At 44.7% G+C, this 17,457-nt stretch overlaps 1 protein-coding gene and 1 long non-coding RNA gene across 51 annotated transcripts in view; one reads left to right on the top strand and one right to left on the bottom strand.

Annotated features, from left to right (window-relative positions):
- LOC120883610 overlaps window positions 1-143 on the bottom strand; it is a 2,477-nt gene extending 2,334 nt beyond the window's left edge. Inside the window, exon 1 of the long non-coding RNA XR_005725822.1 lies at window positions 12-143. This is a non-coding gene — a long non-coding RNA (uncharacterized LOC120883610). The remainder of the gene's footprint in view (window positions 1-11) is intronic.
- MAP4K4 (mitogen-activated protein kinase kinase kinase kinase 4) overlaps window positions 7-17,457 on the top strand; it is a 152,256-nt gene continuing 134,805 nt past the window's right edge. For all 50 annotated transcript variants that reach the window (XM_040267706.1, XM_040267709.1, XM_040267724.1 and 47 more), the window contains exons 1-2: window positions 7-103; window positions 453-518. In XM_040267706.1, coding sequence (XP_040123640.1) covers window positions 47-103; window positions 453-518 — 123 coding nt within the window. In that variant the 5' untranslated portion in view covers window positions 7-46. The remainder of the gene's footprint in view (window positions 104-452; window positions 519-17,457) is intronic.

Raw genomic sequence — 17,457 nt, forward strand, 5'->3', positions numbered from 1 at the left:
CGGAGACCTACTGATTGTGGCCGATCCGCGGAGGCAGAAAGGGAAGATGGCGAACGACTCCCCTGCCAAAAGTCTGGTGGACATCGACCTGTCCTCCCTGCGGGTGAGTGGCGGCCCGGGAATACCCGGGCGCGGGGCGCGGGGCGCGCGGGGACCCGGGGCCGCGCCCTGGCCGCCCGGGCGCTCGGGCGCCGCCGCGGGAAGAACCGCGGGTACGGCGGCCCCTTTGTCTGCCCGCGTCGACGGGTGCGGGGGCTCCCGGGGCGCGACCCTTCGCCGGCGCCGCTGCCGCCCGGGACCCCCGGCCCCCGGATCGCGGCCCTTGGGCTCCCGCGACCCCACCGCACGAAGCCCACCGCTGGGGTCGCCGCCCTTTCTCTCCGGCTGTCCTGCTTCTGTATTCATTGTTGTGCTGCTTTCCGACGCTCACCCCTCCCCTCCTTCTCCTCCAGGATCCGGCGGGGATTTTCGAGCTGGTGGAAGTGGTGGGAAATGGCACCTACGGACAAGTCTATAAGGTCGGTGCGGGCGCCTCCTTTGTTTCCCGGGGACGGGTTGAAACTTCTGGTCCGGGGGCGCCGGGGGATGGACACGCCGCCGCCCGGAGGCCACGCCGCGCGGCTGAAGTTGGGAGAGGGGGCTTGCCTCTTCGTCCCGCTGTTTTTTAGCAGAGTTTATATTCACACTGGCCTGAAAAGACCTCATTTCCTGGCTCTCAGATAAGGAAATAACGCTCCACTCTCAGGCATGCACTTCCATAAAATGGGAAAGCGTTTTTTTTTTTTTCCCATCAGACAGCCTACATGTCCCCCCCCCCCCCCCCCCGGATTCCCAGATCTGGCCTTCGGAGTTAGTGTGTTCATTAAAATTCAGAATAGGCAGGCCTCGCCTGTGATTATCCCAAAGCACTGCCTTGGCCTTGAGAATTGTCTTCGGGTTGCCTCGTTTGAATGCTCGCCGGGAGCCCAGGGAGCGGAGTTTGCTGATACCTGGTTCTGCTTTATCACCAGCATACGTTCTACCGATGGGCGCATATTTTGGGGAACAGGGGAGGGCTGTGTGTTTGGGTAGCAGGAGCAGGAAGAATTACAGGGTGAGGATTATACAGTCTGAATTCCAGGAATAACCTGTTTGACAGGTGTGTAATTGAAACAGAAATGAGACAGAGCTCAGGAGTGCGAGGGTGCCCAGATTTCACACCTACCCCAGGTCTTTCTCTCTCTCTCTTTTTTTTAACGTGAGCCTCCCTCTCCCCCCCCCCCCCCCCCCCCCCCCTCCCCGACCAACCCCCAGTCCCTTGAAACTAACAAATTCGGAGACTCTGAGTTGGCCCTGAGTAACAGACACCTGATGAGACTAAGCGTGTTGCTGGTTTTGTTCAGTGCACGTTGTGGAGATTACCCAGAGCTGTGGCTAATGCAGGCAGGGCCCTTGAATGTTTGAAACAGAATGTGAAATGCTCCGTGTTCTGATTTGTTTCTTGTTACTGAAGGCTCTCTCCAAGTTATCTGCACTGCACCGGGGGTGTTCCATAGCTGTTCCCTGTTTTCTAGTTGGATTGGGATAGGGAAAAAAAAATCTTATGAAGCAGGGCTTTGTGGCTCGCTGTGAAGAATTGTCATTGTCTGGTGAAAAGTGGAGGAGGGGGGTGTTGGAAGCTGACTGTAGACGTTTTCTTCGGCCAAATTACGTGTGGATCCCATTGTCCCTTTTTCTGCTCTGTGAATAGGGTTTATCTATCCACAGCCCCAACTTTCCCCTGATCCCGGCCGCGTTCTGGCCTGTGGTCTGAACTGGACGGAGTCCGTCTTTTTAGGTGATCTCAAGTGAATCAGCATGTGTTCTGTTGGCTAACAGTTGGGGCCAGGGCCAGGTTTTTGAATTTGAAAGAGAGCCCTGTTAAGCTCGGCCTGCCGGGCTCAACTGAATTTGGAAGCTTTTGGAAAATTTTGGAAACGGTCATGTTGCAACTCCCTGAGTGGTCTGCTAACTGGCTCCAAGACTGTTCTCCCCAGCCTCAGTGTTTGTTTAAGCACTGGTTGGTTTTTCCTAACCGAGTTTTTCTGGCCAGGTCCGAGTGGTGACCGTCTTCGTCCAAGTGAGTTAGCCAGGGCTTGTTTTTGATCTGGTTACACAGAAGTTGGATTGTTTGGGTCTTCAAGGGTCAGCACGAATGTGAAGGCTGGTGGAAGTAGACCAGAAGCTGTTTTTGTTTTTAAACTGTAAGAGAAAAAGAGAGTGAACCGTGGATGTGTCTTCATGGGTTTAGGAGCTAGGGGCTCTTAACCTAGCAGCTGGGGCAGGTTCAAACCCAAGGTTTCCCCTGCTCCTCCCCTCTGGTTCCGCACTCTCTCCCCCAAAGCTTTTGCGATCGATTTGCTAAGCACCAGGTTTGGGAAGCTGTTGGGACTGGGCAGTAACAGGCTCCCTGGCTCTCTCCTTACAAAGTACAATTGAGAAGAAATTCTCAAATTGTGCAAAGCCGAGGAAACTATTGGAAATCTGTGCAACAATGGCCTGCATTCTGAAGCAGGAGCACGACAGGAGCTTTAGCTCGCCTGCAGTTGGTTTATTATTACGGAGAATTTGAAACAGACACTGGAGAGGAAGAGGCGAGCACCGGCCTCACAGTGACCAGCATGTGACTTGATCTGGTTTTCTCTGCTGTCCTTCCTCCCACCTCCATTATCTTCACATATGACCTAGATGCCATTTCCCCATAAATACTTAAGTTGGTGTCCTTTTTTTTTTTTTTTTCTTTTGGGTAGTCTCCATGCTGTTCTCACACCAAAAAAAATGAATTCCTTCCTAGCAAGTGTTCAGTTTTTTTTTTAAATTGAAGTCTAGTTGATTCGCAATGTTGGGCTAGTTTCAGGTGTACAGAAAGATGATTCCGTTATATGTATGTATATGTATATATAGTTACATATATATGTATGTATGTAAATATTCTTTTCCAGATTCCTTTCCCTCGTAGATTATTACAGAATATTGCGTTACCTGTGCTGTGTAGTAGGTCCTCATTAGCTGTCTGTTTTATGTATAGTAGTGTGTATATGTTAACCCCAAACTCCCTAATTTATCCCCCGTCCCTGCTTTGGTAACCATGTTTGTTTCAGATGTTCAGCGCTAAATTTTCCTGATCATCTCCTATATGTTTTCCTACTCTCATGATAAAGTCTTTCATATTTTTGAACTGACCCTGGGAAGTTGAGTCTTAGGTGGAGAGAGCAGAAACCGCTAACATCTCCGTTTTTTTCCTCCCTTTGTTGTTAGTTCTAGGACCATTTTCATCATGCCTAGAAGTGTCTTTAGGGTTTCTGTTTCATGATTTGCATATAGTGGTTTTGTGATTAGATTATTGACACTCTAGCATTTGTTTACTCTTCCTGAACATCCATCGGTGTGACTAGTATCAGAGTTTGGAAATTAAAAGAACAACTGTAGGTGAAACACCTGTAAGCTGAGCAGCCTATAATCCTAGTTTATTTCATTGTTATATTTTCTGTTTTTAATTTTTTTCTGTGAACTTTTTTAGTGATTAGTGTTGCTTGTTTTTAGAAGATTGTGTTTACATGAAGTGAATGGGTTGAGAGAGGGAGTTTGCTGAGTTTTGAGATGTTCTGTGAAAATGGCTTTCTTGGGGCGTTTAGAATTTTCTCTATTCCTGACTAAAATGGTATAGTTTAACAGTACATAACTTTATTTTTAATAAAGGATGTGAGACATAGGCTGTATCCTGTTTAGAGAAACTTAGTTTTTGCTTTAGGTTTTTGGGTGATCATAGGGAAGGATACTCATAAATTAAAAAGGGAAAAACATTGTGAATTTCTGTTTGCAGGGTTTCGTTCGGAGTACCATACATTTATAAAAGAAGTGTCTGTAAAATGTTCTGTGCGTGTGGAGTAGTGAATGTAGTAGATGCAGTGAATTTTAATTATCGTCATCGAAAGGGGGCAGTGATAATGGAAAGAATCCAAACCAGGATTGATAGATCGAAGTTCATTTTTGTGTCATTGGAGTTTGTTACTTTTAAATTTGGCCGGCTGTGTTTCTTGTCTTGGGGTAGCTACTCTTATTTTGCTTTTTGTGTGCATTCAGTGGCCAGTGGTCCAAAATGTCTTGGCTAAAGACAGGAAAATCCTGCACGGGAGAGGCCTGGGCTGTGGGGGTGGGGTGAGGGGGTGGTTAGGGAGCTGAAAATCCAGCAGCCCCCTTGCCTGGAGTTAGGGCTTCCTCACTGGAGGGACGGATGAGCATCTTGACTTTGACCCTGTCCTTCTGGGCTGGAGGCCTCCTCTGGGCCTGAAGATGGGGAGTAGTGTTAACCTGAGAGTTGGCCACCTGTTAGGCGCTGCGCAAATGCCGTCCCCCTCTTTTATTGAAAGCGGGGTATGTGTGGCCAAAGGTGACCCTCTGGGAGTGGCAGGAGGGCTAGGGAGTGGTGGGCATCTGGAAGAGGGTTTATTCCTGTTGGTGTTGAGGACGCCCCTCATTCCTTGGCATCAAGGATCCATTGGAAGTTTGGGGGTCTCTGAGAGTAGGAGGCTGGCTCAGATGAGGTTTGGAGAAGGAGAAGGTGAGATGGTTGGCCTGGGACAGAGTCCAGGGGAGAGGAGGGGAAGGCCAGGCCTGGGCAGGGCAGCAGAGAGAGGAGTGTTGGACCGAGTACTTGGGCTTCCTTCCTTGATCAATTCACTCCGTGTTTGCAATTTTGGTGTGGTCCTTTACATGGGTTCTCTGTTTGCTTGCTGGATGACAAGGAGCCTTGGGATTTTTGAAAGTGCTGAAGTTGCTTTCCATTGCTTAGCAATAAAAGTGCCACGTAAATTGTGTAGCTTTAAAAAATCATCAGTGTAACATTTTGGAGCAGGCACTTAAACTTTTGTGAGGGGGGAGGCTTCTGCAAATGTTACCTTGTCAGGGTAGAGACTCTTGCTCTTAATTGAGGTGAAGACATTCACTGGGGCACAATGAACTTTGTAGAACTGCATGTTTTCCTTAAGAGGAGGGTTGATCGGCCTCTGAGTGGCATGTACAGACTTGTTCAGAGACATAGAGTTCCTTCCTGCTGGAAGGATTCCGGGCCTGAGTTGAAGGGAGGCAGAGAGGACACAGTCGAGTGGCTCTCTTAAAAAATAATTATCAACCCAAACTTCCAAAAACTGTTTTGAAATGAAACTAAATCAGGAATGTCAAAAGCCAACCATCAGATAACACCCTGCTGATGATAGTTTTTTTTTTAACTCCTTATTGTTTGAAACTTTGTAATACAGTGTTTATTTCTGTAGCTTGCAGACTTGTATTTTGTCTCCCCCCCCCTTAATGGATCTCAGATATATGTCTGTTTCTGTGTATTGACATCATCCAAAAATATTATCCGGGGGCCCTTTTGGTACAGAGTGTGTATTCATAGATTTTTGTGGACTGACCCTGGAAAAGCAAAGATGATTTTTGGAAAAATAGATCCTACTTTGGAAGTAAGGAATCCATGAGCAGGTGTGCTAAACCAAGGAATAATCTAAGGCGTTTCATCCCCAGGGAACAAAAAAATACTATAAAATGCATTTTAACCTAAAAGGTGGGTGCTTTGACACATGCATTTCATATATGGTCTTTTATTTTGTTTCTTCTCTTTCTTAGTAAATATATACTTTCATCTTGTTATGAATAGCGGCTTGAGGCAAGATATAAATCCAGAATTGGTTAAGAAAAGGGCAGAAAATGCAAGTTTGCAAGCCGAAGGGCTGCCTGCCCTCAGAGCTGTCGGGCGTTTTCTGTCTCGCAGCCGCGCTGACTTTAGGGTGCCTGTGCTTCTCATCGTTGGTAACAGTGCTTTCAGCTGTCTCTGTTCTGATGACTTACATTGGCAGACAGCGGTGCATACAGGTTATCTCGCAAGTGCACGGCTTGCAGACTCAGGTGGCCCGGGTGCCAAACAGGACTCTCGCCCAGAGTGCAGCGCTGGAAGCTTCACTCTTTGTCTTATAAAGGAGAATGCACAAGAGTGCAGACCAAGAATTGATGGTAGCGGAGTCAGGAACTTAATCCGCACTGGGTTCTCAAAATCGAACTCTGCCTGTTTAGAACTTTTTGTGATGATTGTAAGGGTCGAAACAATTTTAGGTCGTCACCTTACTGTTTGAAAATCAGGGTTTTAAAAACTTGATTTCTCCCACAAGTAGCTAGATATTTAGCTAGTGGGTCGCAGGTCATCTTAAAAGTACTTGTGAGTAACTGCTGTAAATATTTAGTATAAATAGATTTTTTTTGTGAATTCAGGTTGGTTTTAATACCGCTCTGAATTATCAGTGTTAACATACTAAAAAGCTGTGTTGAACGTTTAATTTGGGACCTGATTTTCATTGGAACATGATTATCAGGGGGTAGAGATTCCCAAGTACTTTTAGAAGATTCTGTTTACAGTTATTAATATTTTGGGCTCATAACATGATAACACAAGAATTGATTCATCAGGATACATTTGTCGGTCACAACTGAACAGTAACATTTTTCGGACTTAGGGAGGGATGGTGAGGAAGAGAATGGAGACCAGGGCAGTGTTAATATCACCGGTGACCAGCGTGGCAGCTGAACAAACGGCCTCAGGTTTTTATGATACTCTGTTAGGAGGCTGGCTCAGTAATAAGCGTCAGCTGGCATCGTTCACAAGCAAAGTGCGCTATGTGTTGGCAAGCGCCGAGTTGCGTGGCACTGTTTTCTGTAAGAATTTCAAAAGGAAGGACCAAATGGTAAGTTTTAGAACTTCTCAAGTTTTAAAAACTGGGATCTTAGAAACTGACATCTGTGTAGCATCATGAGGAACTTAGAGCTAATTTCGGGAGACCAGTTAACCACACGGGGCTGGTGTCCTGCCTCTCAGCACTCACTGCCCTGCAGCCCGAGCTGGGCCCTGCCTGATGGTCAGTGTCCGTGCAACGGTGCAGGCAGTGTGTTTACCTTCCAGGAGCACAGGGAAGACAGGGTGGACAGCGTGTGCCAGACGTGCAACATCCTGAGAGGGCTCTGTCTCCCCAGGCCTTGTACCCAGACACAACCCATGCACCTAACCCCAGCTTTCCAGCCTCCAAGGGGCTTGGGCCGTAAAATACAGTACCAACTAGACAAGGAAAGAGACAGAAAATCAGATACAGAAAATACCATCCTGAGTCTTTTTTAAAGAATTTAGTTTATTGGAGTATAGTTGATTCTACAATGTTGTGTTAATTTCTGCTGTATAGCAGAGTGATTCAGTTTTAAATATATATAATACACATCCTTTTTCATATTATATGCACATTCTTTTCCATTATGGTTTATTATAGCATATTTAATATAGTTCCCTGTGGTACATAAGGTACTACTATTTAAGGTCCTACAAAGATAAGTTTCGAAACTTAGAGTTGTCCTATTCCAAGATGCTTTTAGTTGATCCATCTGAAATTGACTGCTGTATTTTAAAATTATATGCTTGCATGGCTTTTTCTTGGTTTATTAGTTTTGTACACTTACTGACTTCTAGAGATGGTAGTTATGGTTTTTGAATCACTGTTGTGATCTTTTGTGAAGAATTAGCTGTTATACCTGCCCGCCTCCCTTAAATGAGTATATCATAATTTGGGGTTAAAATTATAATTGCATTATACCGCTTATCTCTGAGCCAAGTAGTCTAATAGGATTCCGTTTTCTGTTTTAAACACTGGAAAAGGTACATCAGATGCCTAGCAGAGTTAAGCTTTTATCAACATTTTTTTTTTAAACACTTAAGTATGACAAATGACTTATTGTTTCGGGTAACTTATTTTTTGTTGTTCAGTTGTTGTATCCAGCTCTTTGCGACCCCATGGACTGCAGTATGCCAGGCTTCCCTGTTTTTCACTATCTCTTGGAGTTTGCCCAGATTCAACTCTGTTGAGTTGGTGATGCCATCCAACCATTTCGTCCTCTGACGCCCCCTTCTCCTTTGGCCCTCACGCTTTCCCAACATCAGGGTCTTTTCCAGTGAGTCAGCTCTTCACATCAGGTGGCCAAGGTATTGGAGTTTCAGCTTTGTCCTTCCAATGAATACTCAGGGTTGATTTCCTTTAGGATTGACTGGTTTAGTCTCCTTGCTGTCCAAGGGACTCTCAAGAGTCTTCTCTAGCACCACAATTCGAAAGCATCCACAGTTCAGTGCTCGGCCTTCTTTATGGTCCAGCTCTCACATCTGCACATGAGTAATGGGAAAACCATAGCTTTGACGACATGGACCTTTGTTGGCAAAGTGATGTCTCTGCTCTTTAATACGCCATCTAGATTTGTCATAGCTTTCCTTCCAAGGAGCCTATAGACTCCCTTTTTTCTCCCTGGAGGGCAGCTGGCCAGGTATACGTGCCCTCACTTTGGTGTGTCATAGCTCTGGTCCTGGACCATCTATTTCCTGGATACCATCTATTTCTTTTTTTGTTTTTGGATTACTGCCTTAACTTTCCTGAACCACATCCTCCAGGTGCAAAAGTTTTGTCTTTGGATAGCTGAAAATGTTTGCATTCTACCTTTGCATGGGATTTATATATTAGCTGGTGGAAAATACTGTTGGCTGGAAATCCATTTTTCTCTTGGAGTTTTGAAGACACTGCTCTTCTATTTGAGTGTGACCAGTTCTAACTTCTTTGGGGAAGCTTTTAGGATATTTTCTTTATTCCTGATGTTCTTAGATTTTGTGATTGTCGTGTATTGTTATTCACTGTTCCAAGAGCTTGGTTAATTCTTTTCATTAGGAGCTGCCCTTTTCTTCTGGGAAATTTTTCTTTTTTTCCCCCTCCAAATTCCCAGCCTTCTCTTTCTGAAAGTCCTATTAGTCACCTCTTTGATTTATTTTCTTATCTTTTTCTCTATTGTTATGTAGTTTTCAGTCTTTTTTGTCCTACTATTATGAAATGCCTTTGACTTTCTATTTCAATGTTTCTATTGAATTTTAAGCCTTGTCATATTTTTAATTTATGAGAAGCCCTTTTTCACAGGTTTTTTTTTTTTTTTTGTAAACTACATCTAGTCTTTTTGAATTTATTTCTTATCTCTCTGAGGATGTTGAGTGTAGATATTTTTGGTTGGTTGGTTTTCTTGAGCTCCTGTATTATTTTCCTTCCCTTTTCCTCCAGATTTCATTTTTCTTATTTGTTTATTTGGGTCTCTATGTATTAGTGTGTGTATTCTTTTTTCAGATTCTTTCCCCTGATTGGTTATTATAAAGTATTGAGTATCGTTTCTTGTGCTATCTATTGGCTATCTGTTTTACGTGTAGTAATGTGTATATGTCATCGCAACCTCGTAAGTTATCGCCGTTGCTCCACACCAGCCTCCTGGAGACAGAGAAGTTTGTTCAACAGGTTTGTTCCTTTAACCAGCTTTATTGAGGTATTTTTATGTATTCTGGGGTTCACCCGCCTCGCGCCTGCGTTTCAGGCATCTTTGGTAACGTGCTGAGTGCATGACTGTTACCACAAGTCAGTGTTCAGCACGTCCCTTGCCCTAGCAAGGTCCCCCCTCCCCTTTCACAGTGAACCGCCCTGTTCCATCCCAGGGCCCCAGACATCCGCCCACCTATCTTCTGTCTATAATTTGCCCTTTTTGAGCATCATGTATAAATACGGCCATGCCCATGTGGTTGCTGGTGTGTGCTTCCTTCCGCTTTGCACGATGCTTCAAGGTTTGTCCCCGCTGCTGAGCGTGGTGATTTGTCCCTTTGTCTGGCTGGATGGCATCCAGGGTGTGGACAGGCTGTGTTCCGTCCACCGGTTTGCCAGCTGATGGACGTCGCGGTTGTTCCCAGGTTTTGGCTGTTGGGAGGAGCGCCTTCTGCAGGTGTCTGAGTCTGGCCTCTGAGACGCTTTCCGAAGAGCTGCACCTGGAGCCTTCCGCAGAAGGAGAAGAGAGGGCCGTTGGTCTGCCCGGGTCTCCCGCCTTGTTGTCAGCATAACTCATCACCTGCTGGTTCTGATGACCCAGCCCCTTCCCTTGAAACCATTACCTTTCCCGCCCTCCGTGTTAGTCATCACTGTTAGTTTAGGTCATTCCTTTAAGCATGAAAAGTTTCTTATCACTGTAAAGACACACTGTTCACTATCAGTGAGGTCAGTGGTATTGGGAACTAGACCAAACCTGTTCTTCCTTCTCACATGTGTTGGGGGATTCCCTTGTCCAGAGCCAGCCATTTGCCATGTGATGCTGAAGACTGGAGTTTTCCTTTATCTCAGACAGAAACCACTGACTCACCAGGATTTTAAAAAACATAAAATCTATTATCCTTGGTCAGAAGGGTGTATATGAAGTTAAAGAAATGATTTGTTGCACTATATGGGGGAATACAGGACTTCCCAGGTGGCTCAGGGGTAAAGAATTCGCCTGCCAGTGCAGAACATGCCAGAGGCATGGATTCAGCCCCTAGGTTGGGAAGATCCCCTGGAGGAGGAGGAAACGGCAACCCACCAGTATTTCCAGTATTCTTGCCTGGAAAATCCCACGGACAGAGGAGCCTTCATGGGGTTGTGAAGACTTGGACATAATTAAGCACGTGCGTGTGCATACACACACATGGGTTGGGGGGAATACGGCTATTCATTTGATTTTCTTCAAGTGTACCTTTCAGGGTATTTTTTCATCTCTCATTCTAAAGAACTCTTATGATATCTTTTATTAGAGACTTGAATGCATTCAGGTCAAATCTAGATTTAATACTAGGGTACTTTCGGAAAATTCTTGTACTTAGAGCTTTCATTCTTACCTGCTTATGATACTGACAGTCCAGAGAGGGTTGCAAAGAGTCAGATATGCCTGAGCACACACCCGTATGATACTAATAGAATGCTGTTAATGGGGACTGCCCTGGTAGTCCACTGGTTAAGAATCCGTGCTTCCACCCTAGGGGCGAGGATTCAGTCCCTGCTCGGGGAACCAGGATCCTGCCTGCCACGTGTTGTGGCCATAAAAAGAAAAGAGAATACTGTTGGCAGTCAGAACCCACGCTGCATCAGTGACTCTGGGACCCTCTGTGTAACTGCGGGGTAGTTTGCTGACTGTTCAGTTGGGAGGTCTCAGGTCAAATGCTGAGTGTTACCCCGGTCAGGTCTGTGCATCAAGGGGACGTAGGAATTACTGGGACCCCGAGTCAGGCAGTGAGGACGCCTGGGGTTGAGGATGTTCACTGAGGTGGCGCAGGCTTTTCTGGCTTTATTCACTCACCTGCGGGGCCCCGCCTACCGTTTTAGGGCCTTTCCTGTTTGAACCTGGCGAGTGAGAATACCTCGGTTTTCTCTCTGTGTGTCTCCTTCTAGTTCCCAGAACAGACTTGTAGACGTTCAGCTCTTTATTTATTGACTTGGGGGCTTGCCGTCTGTCTGGCGTGTTGCTGTTTGTGAGAGATCTGAGCCTGCTTTACTAGCAGCAGCCCTTTCACTCGACTCTTAGTCTATTGCTGGCTGTGGACATGGTGTGCCAGGCACCATGCCGGGCTCCTTCCTGGTTTTGTTCAGTCGCTCAGTTGTGTCTGACTCTTTGCGACCCCATGGACTAGAGTACTCCAGGCTTTCCTGTCCTTCTTTGTCTCCCAGAATTTGCTCAAACTCATGTCTGTTGAGTTGGTGATGACATCCAGCCTTCTCCTTTTCTGTTGCCCCCTTCTCCTCCGGCCTTCAATTTTCCCCAGCATCAGGGTCTTTTCTAATGAGTTGGCGCTTCACATCAGGTGGCCAAAATACAGCATCTGTCCTTCCAATGAATATTCAGGGTTGATTTCCTTTAGGACTGACTAGTTTGATCTTGCAGTCCAAGGGACTCTCAAGAGTCTTCTCCAACACCACAGTTCAAGAGCATCAGTTCTTTGGTGCTCAGCCTTCTTTCTGGTCCAAGTCTGTATGGACCTTCTTGGTGCCAATGAATAAGAAAAGTGGTCAGTGCACCATTGGGCAGCAGGTAGCCCTCAGTCTGAGGCGGGTGATGTGGCTGGTGGGAAAGAGCGGGGGGCCGTGGGAGCCCATAACTAAGCTGGATCTGATAGAGCAGACATGGTGATAATGCAGTGAAGCTTTATGGTTTAAAGTCTCTGGCTGAGGCAGAGATGGGTGAGGAGCCTTGGAGCTGATGACTCATTGTCCTGGTTAATGGAATAGAGATAAGAGGGGTGTGTCCCATTGATTGTGGTAATTGCCAGCCCCATTCAGTTTTCCCAGAGCACACGTCTCTTTTGAGGCCTTGTGTCCTCCCTCTGCTGCTCTTGTGGTGTCTGGACTTTGCTGAGTTAGCAGCTCTCCGTGGAGCCCTCGTCAGCACCCCCATGGGGAGCGGGGTGGGGAGGGCGTGCTTGTCAGACCTTGGGGTGTCCTGTGAACAACCTGCAGTGCCCATTTTTGGGGATGAGCGACATCATCTGTCATTTTTTTGCCTTGCTCCTCTGTTATTTTCACTTTTGCTTCCCTTCTTGCTGCTTGGCGCTTCTTAGCGGTACTGGCTCCATCAGCACTGCTTTTACACTTTTACACTTGCTTTCGGACGTCCTGGGCTTGAAATAAAGCTACTGTACTGAGCCCTGCACCGTGCTGTACAGTAAAGTACACAAGAGCACAGCCACTCGTGCAGGATGCACACGTGGTAATTTTCTCCAGACACGTGAGCTGACTTACGTGATTGGACATGTGAACACACATTGGCATCTTTGAAAGTTCGCAACTTGAAGGTCTGTATGTAGGGGACTTACTATATTCAGAGTTATGCAGTCGTAGCTGCAATCTGGAACATATTCATTACTCCAAAGAAGAAATCCCATATCCCAGTCTTCCTTTCTGCTTTTCTCACCTCAGCCCCAGGCTACTACTGATCTACTTTCTGTTGTTGTTGTTCAGTGGCCAAGTCATATCTGACTCTTTGCTACCCCATGGGCCACAGCACGCCAGGCTCCTCTGTCCTTCACTGTCTTCCGGAGTTTGCTCAAATTCATGACCATTGAGTCAGCGATGCCATCCAACCATCTCATCCTCTGCCTTTTACCTCTATAGATTTACCAATTCTACACGTTTCATATAAATGAAATCATACGGTATGTGTTTTGTGAGCACTTGGCATGTGTTTGAGGTTCATCTGTGTTGTAGTAGGACTTCCCTGGTAGCTCCGCTGGTAAAGAATCCGCCTGCAATGCATGGGGCCCCAGTTTGATTCCTGGGTCAGGAAGATTCATTGGAGAAGGGATAGGCTACCCACTCCAGTACTCTTGGGCTTCCCTGGTGGGTCAGCTTTTAAAGGCTCCACCTGCAATGTGGGAGACCTGGGTTTGACTTCTTGGGTTGGGAAGATCCCCTGGAGAAGGGAAAGTCTACCCACTCCAGTATTCTGGACTGGAGAAGTCCATGAACTATTTCATGGAGTGGCAGAGAATTAAACACGGCTGAGCGCCTTTCTCTTTCACTGTTTTGTAGTATGTATTGGTACTTCATTTCTTTTTGTTGCAGAGCAACATTCCATTGAATGGATGTACTAGTTTTATTTATTATTCAGTTGAGGGTCTTGTGGACTGTTTCCACTTTGGTCAGTTAGGAATACTGCTGCTGTGAACATCTGTGCACAAGGTTTTGTATAGATTGTTTTCATTTTCTTGGTTGTCTATCTAGGAGTAGAATTGCCTTTACTGTCACATGTTCACTCTAACCTTTAGAGAAACTGCTAGTTTTCCAAAGCAACTGGACCATTCAGCTTTCCCACCAGCAGTGTATGAAGGTTCCAGTTTCTGTTCCTCCTTACCATACTTGTAATTATCTAATTATCTATTTGATTATAGCCATTCTACTGGTATTTCATTTTAGTGGTTTAGATTGTTTTTCTTTGATAACTAATAATGTTGAGCATCTTTTCATATGCTTGTTGGTCATTTGAATATATTAGGAGAAATGGTATTCCTATCCTTTGCACATTTTTAAATTGTGTGTTTTGTTTTTTAAAGTTTTTCATCTCTAAGAATTCTTTATGTATTCTGGTTACAAGTCTTTTGCCAGATATATGACTTGCAAAGATTGTCTCCCATTCTGTGAGTTGACTTTTTGCTTTCTTGATGGTGTACTTTGAAGCACAGAAGTGTTTTTAAATTTGATAAAGTTCAGGTCACTGTTTCTTTTGCTTTGTGTGCTTGTGGTGTCATATCGAAGAACCTACTGCCTAAGCTAAGATTATTGAAGATTTCCTGTTATGTTTTTCTTTTAAATCTCATAGTTTTGACTCTTATAGTTAGCTATTGGATCCACTTTGAATTAATTTTGTGTAGATTCTGAAGTAGGGGTGCAGCTTCATTCGTTTGCATGTGGATATCCGGTGGCCCAGCATCCTTTGTTGAAAGGACTATTCTTTTCCCATTCAGTTGTTTTGATACACATGTCAAAAACCAGTTGACCTTAAATGTGAGCATTTCTGAACTTTTTTCCCCTTATTTAAATTTCTGAACTCTGGATTCCATTCCACTCCATCCCCTTGATCTCTGTTTATCCTGTTGCCAGTGGCACACAGTTTTGAGTGCTGTAGCTCTGTGGGAGGTTTGGAAATTGGGAAGAGTGAGGAGTAGTCCTCCAAGGTTGTTCTTGAAAAGGACTACTGCATTTGCTAATTTTTTACTAATGACTAACGTAGTTTCAAGACGCTTTTCTGGCGCTTGACAAAAGTTCTGTGGGTTAGGACTTACTCCTCTGATGATGGAAGATCTATTGTTTTGCAGACTAATTGTCTGTTCGTATGTGTGTGTGTATGTGTGCTCACCTCCTCACTTGTGCCCAACTCTTTGTGACCCCATAGAATGTAGCCCACTAGACTCCTCTCTCTCTGGAATTCTCCAGGCCAGAATACTGGAGTGGGTTGCCATTTCCTGCTCCAGGGGATCTTCCTGATCCAGGGATCGAACCCATGTCTCTTGTGTCTCTTGCATTTGCAGGCAGATTCTTTACCAATCAGATCACAGACTGTTCCCATCCCATCCCCGAGTATTTGTGGGAGAACCTCTAGAGATACTCTCGGTTCCTCCTGCAAATGCCTTAAGGAATGACTTGACAATGTCACTGATTCTTTCAAAATCTTTATAAATTAAGTACCATACAGTACAGCAGAGGAAAAAAAAAAAAAGATGCAAGGAAATGGAATCACGCCAAGCTGTCTAGATATGAAATAGCTCTCCCTAGTTTTTTTTTTTTTATCATTTCTTACAAAATTTTCACTGTAAAAAATTTCACTGTAGAAAGTCTATTTAGACTTTCTACAAATATATACTTAGATAACATACCTATCATTATCAGAAGCATAGAGAACTATGTTTCTTAAGGAAGATCAAAGACTCTGGCCCTGAAACACTAAGAAGTAGTTTGCCTTGAACTTCAAGGGTTGATGAATCAAAAATTTCTGTTACAGCAGAATCTTTGGTATGCCTAAAATATGTCACCTAAGAGGAAAATATGTGCATTGCTAGTGCAGTATTTCAGTTTGAATGATAAATGAAGTTCCTACCTCCCATCACCAGAAGTAACAAATACCCAAGGATCTTTCCATTGCAATTACAGTCTGGAAACTCAGCTGGCCTTGGGACAGAGCAGATTGTTGAAAGTCTTCAGGAGCCTTATTCATACATGAGTGCAGATAAATCTCAAATCCAACCCAGTGTGATGCTCTTAAGAAACAGTGGTGACTTCAAGGCACTTTGGAAATCTGATGGTGCTGTGTAAATGCTACATAATGGTCTTGTCAGATTGAGTTTAACACTTACTATTCTTACTCTCAAAACATAGTTTTTAACTTTTTAAACTGCTTGTTTATACATAACTAGCAAAAGAGGAACTACCCAGAACACAGATTTCACCTGTGCAACCTGCTCAGACTAAATTACAGGGAAGGGAGCTTTTGCTAAAATGCATTTCCTCTACTTGTGAAGAAACCGTTGAGAAATTAACTTAAACTCCGAGAAGATTGTGCCATCTTGTACAACATGTTTTGGGCTTCTCTGGAGGCTCAGTCAGTAAAGAATCTGCCTGCAAGGCAGGGAACCCAGGTTCAATCCCTGGGTTGGAAAGATCCCCTGGAGAAGGAAATGGCAACCGATTCCAGTATTCTTGCCTGGAGAATTCCAAGACAGAGGAGCCTGGTGGGCTACAATCCATGGGGTCACTAAGAGTCAGACCCGACTGAGTGATCGCACACACACACAGACACACAGACAGACACACACAGACAGACACACACACAGACACACACACACAGACACACAGACACACACACACACAGACACACACAGACACAGAGACACACAGACACACACAGACACACACAGACAGACAGACAGACAGACACACACACACAGACACACACTGTCAAATGAGCCCCTCTTCCCCCAAAAAGAGTTTAAGAAGTATATTCCTCAACTGTCTTCTGTAATTAAAGAAATGTGCTTTCATCAGCAAATTGTGGAAAAACTATGAAGTTCATCACTGATATCAATCTCACACTAAAGATACTGCATGCTGAAACTACAATCTGGTGTAGCCACATAAATAAATAAAAATGTAAAAATCTTCATTTTACAGAAAATGTCTAATCATTAATTGCAGTGTTATCAGCTGAGAGTTAGGAGTTTTCATCTGTGTGTTATTCAGGGTTGGGAAGATGCCCTGCAGAAGTCAGTTATATGTCAGCTTTGGTTTTAGGTGATCAGATGCCTGGCTTCATATATGGCAACACGAGGCCTGCTTTACTTAGCTTAGCAGGAAATGAGAGTGGGGCCTGGAGGAAACCATGCGTCTCCGGCATGTACTTTGCAAGCTTCTCATTGGTGTTGAGAGTAAGTGAAGTGTACTTCCTTCCCCAAAATGCTGATGATGAAGTGGAAATAAGATCTATATACAGGTGAACTAACCAGATTGTGTCTGATGTTTACATGTCAGAAGATGGAATTTGAAGATGAGTTCCAGTTCTCAGGAAGACTAAAACAAATGATGGGATTTGAGGGTTGAGTGCCAGAGGTTAAGGTTCTCCTACATGACACTTAATTTCTTTATATGGATTGCTTTTTCATGTCAGTGGGTCACACACGTGGGGCAGTGTCCAGGGTGTGTCATCTGCAGTATTTGAGAGCTGAGGGTATTCCGCACACTAATTTTGGTGGGTTTAGGGAAGAATCAGGGTGTACTGTGACTGTATAAATGAATGGGAATGTGCAGACGAACACTCACAAGAGAAAACAGGCTGGACATTGGAAACTGGACGGATCTGTGGGAGTTTTGGAACCGATATGATTTGCGTTAGTAAAGAGTGGGGCCATCTTGGTGGTGTGTTAAAAAGATAATTGCCCTCTTGAGTAGTGACTCCATGAGATCTTTTGTATATGTATATATGTTTCTTAATTTTAATCCTTATTTCACATATGAATAATTTGTAAGGTTGAATAATTTGCCTACAGTCATAGAG

The sequence above is a fragment of the Oryx dammah genome, unplaced genomic scaffold (genome assembly GCF_014754425.2).
Source record: "Oryx dammah isolate SB20612 unplaced genomic scaffold, SCBI_Odam_1.1 HiC_scaffold_25, whole genome shotgun sequence".
NCBI classification, from domain to species: Eukaryota; Metazoa; Chordata; class Mammalia; order Artiodactyla; family Bovidae; genus Oryx; species Oryx dammah.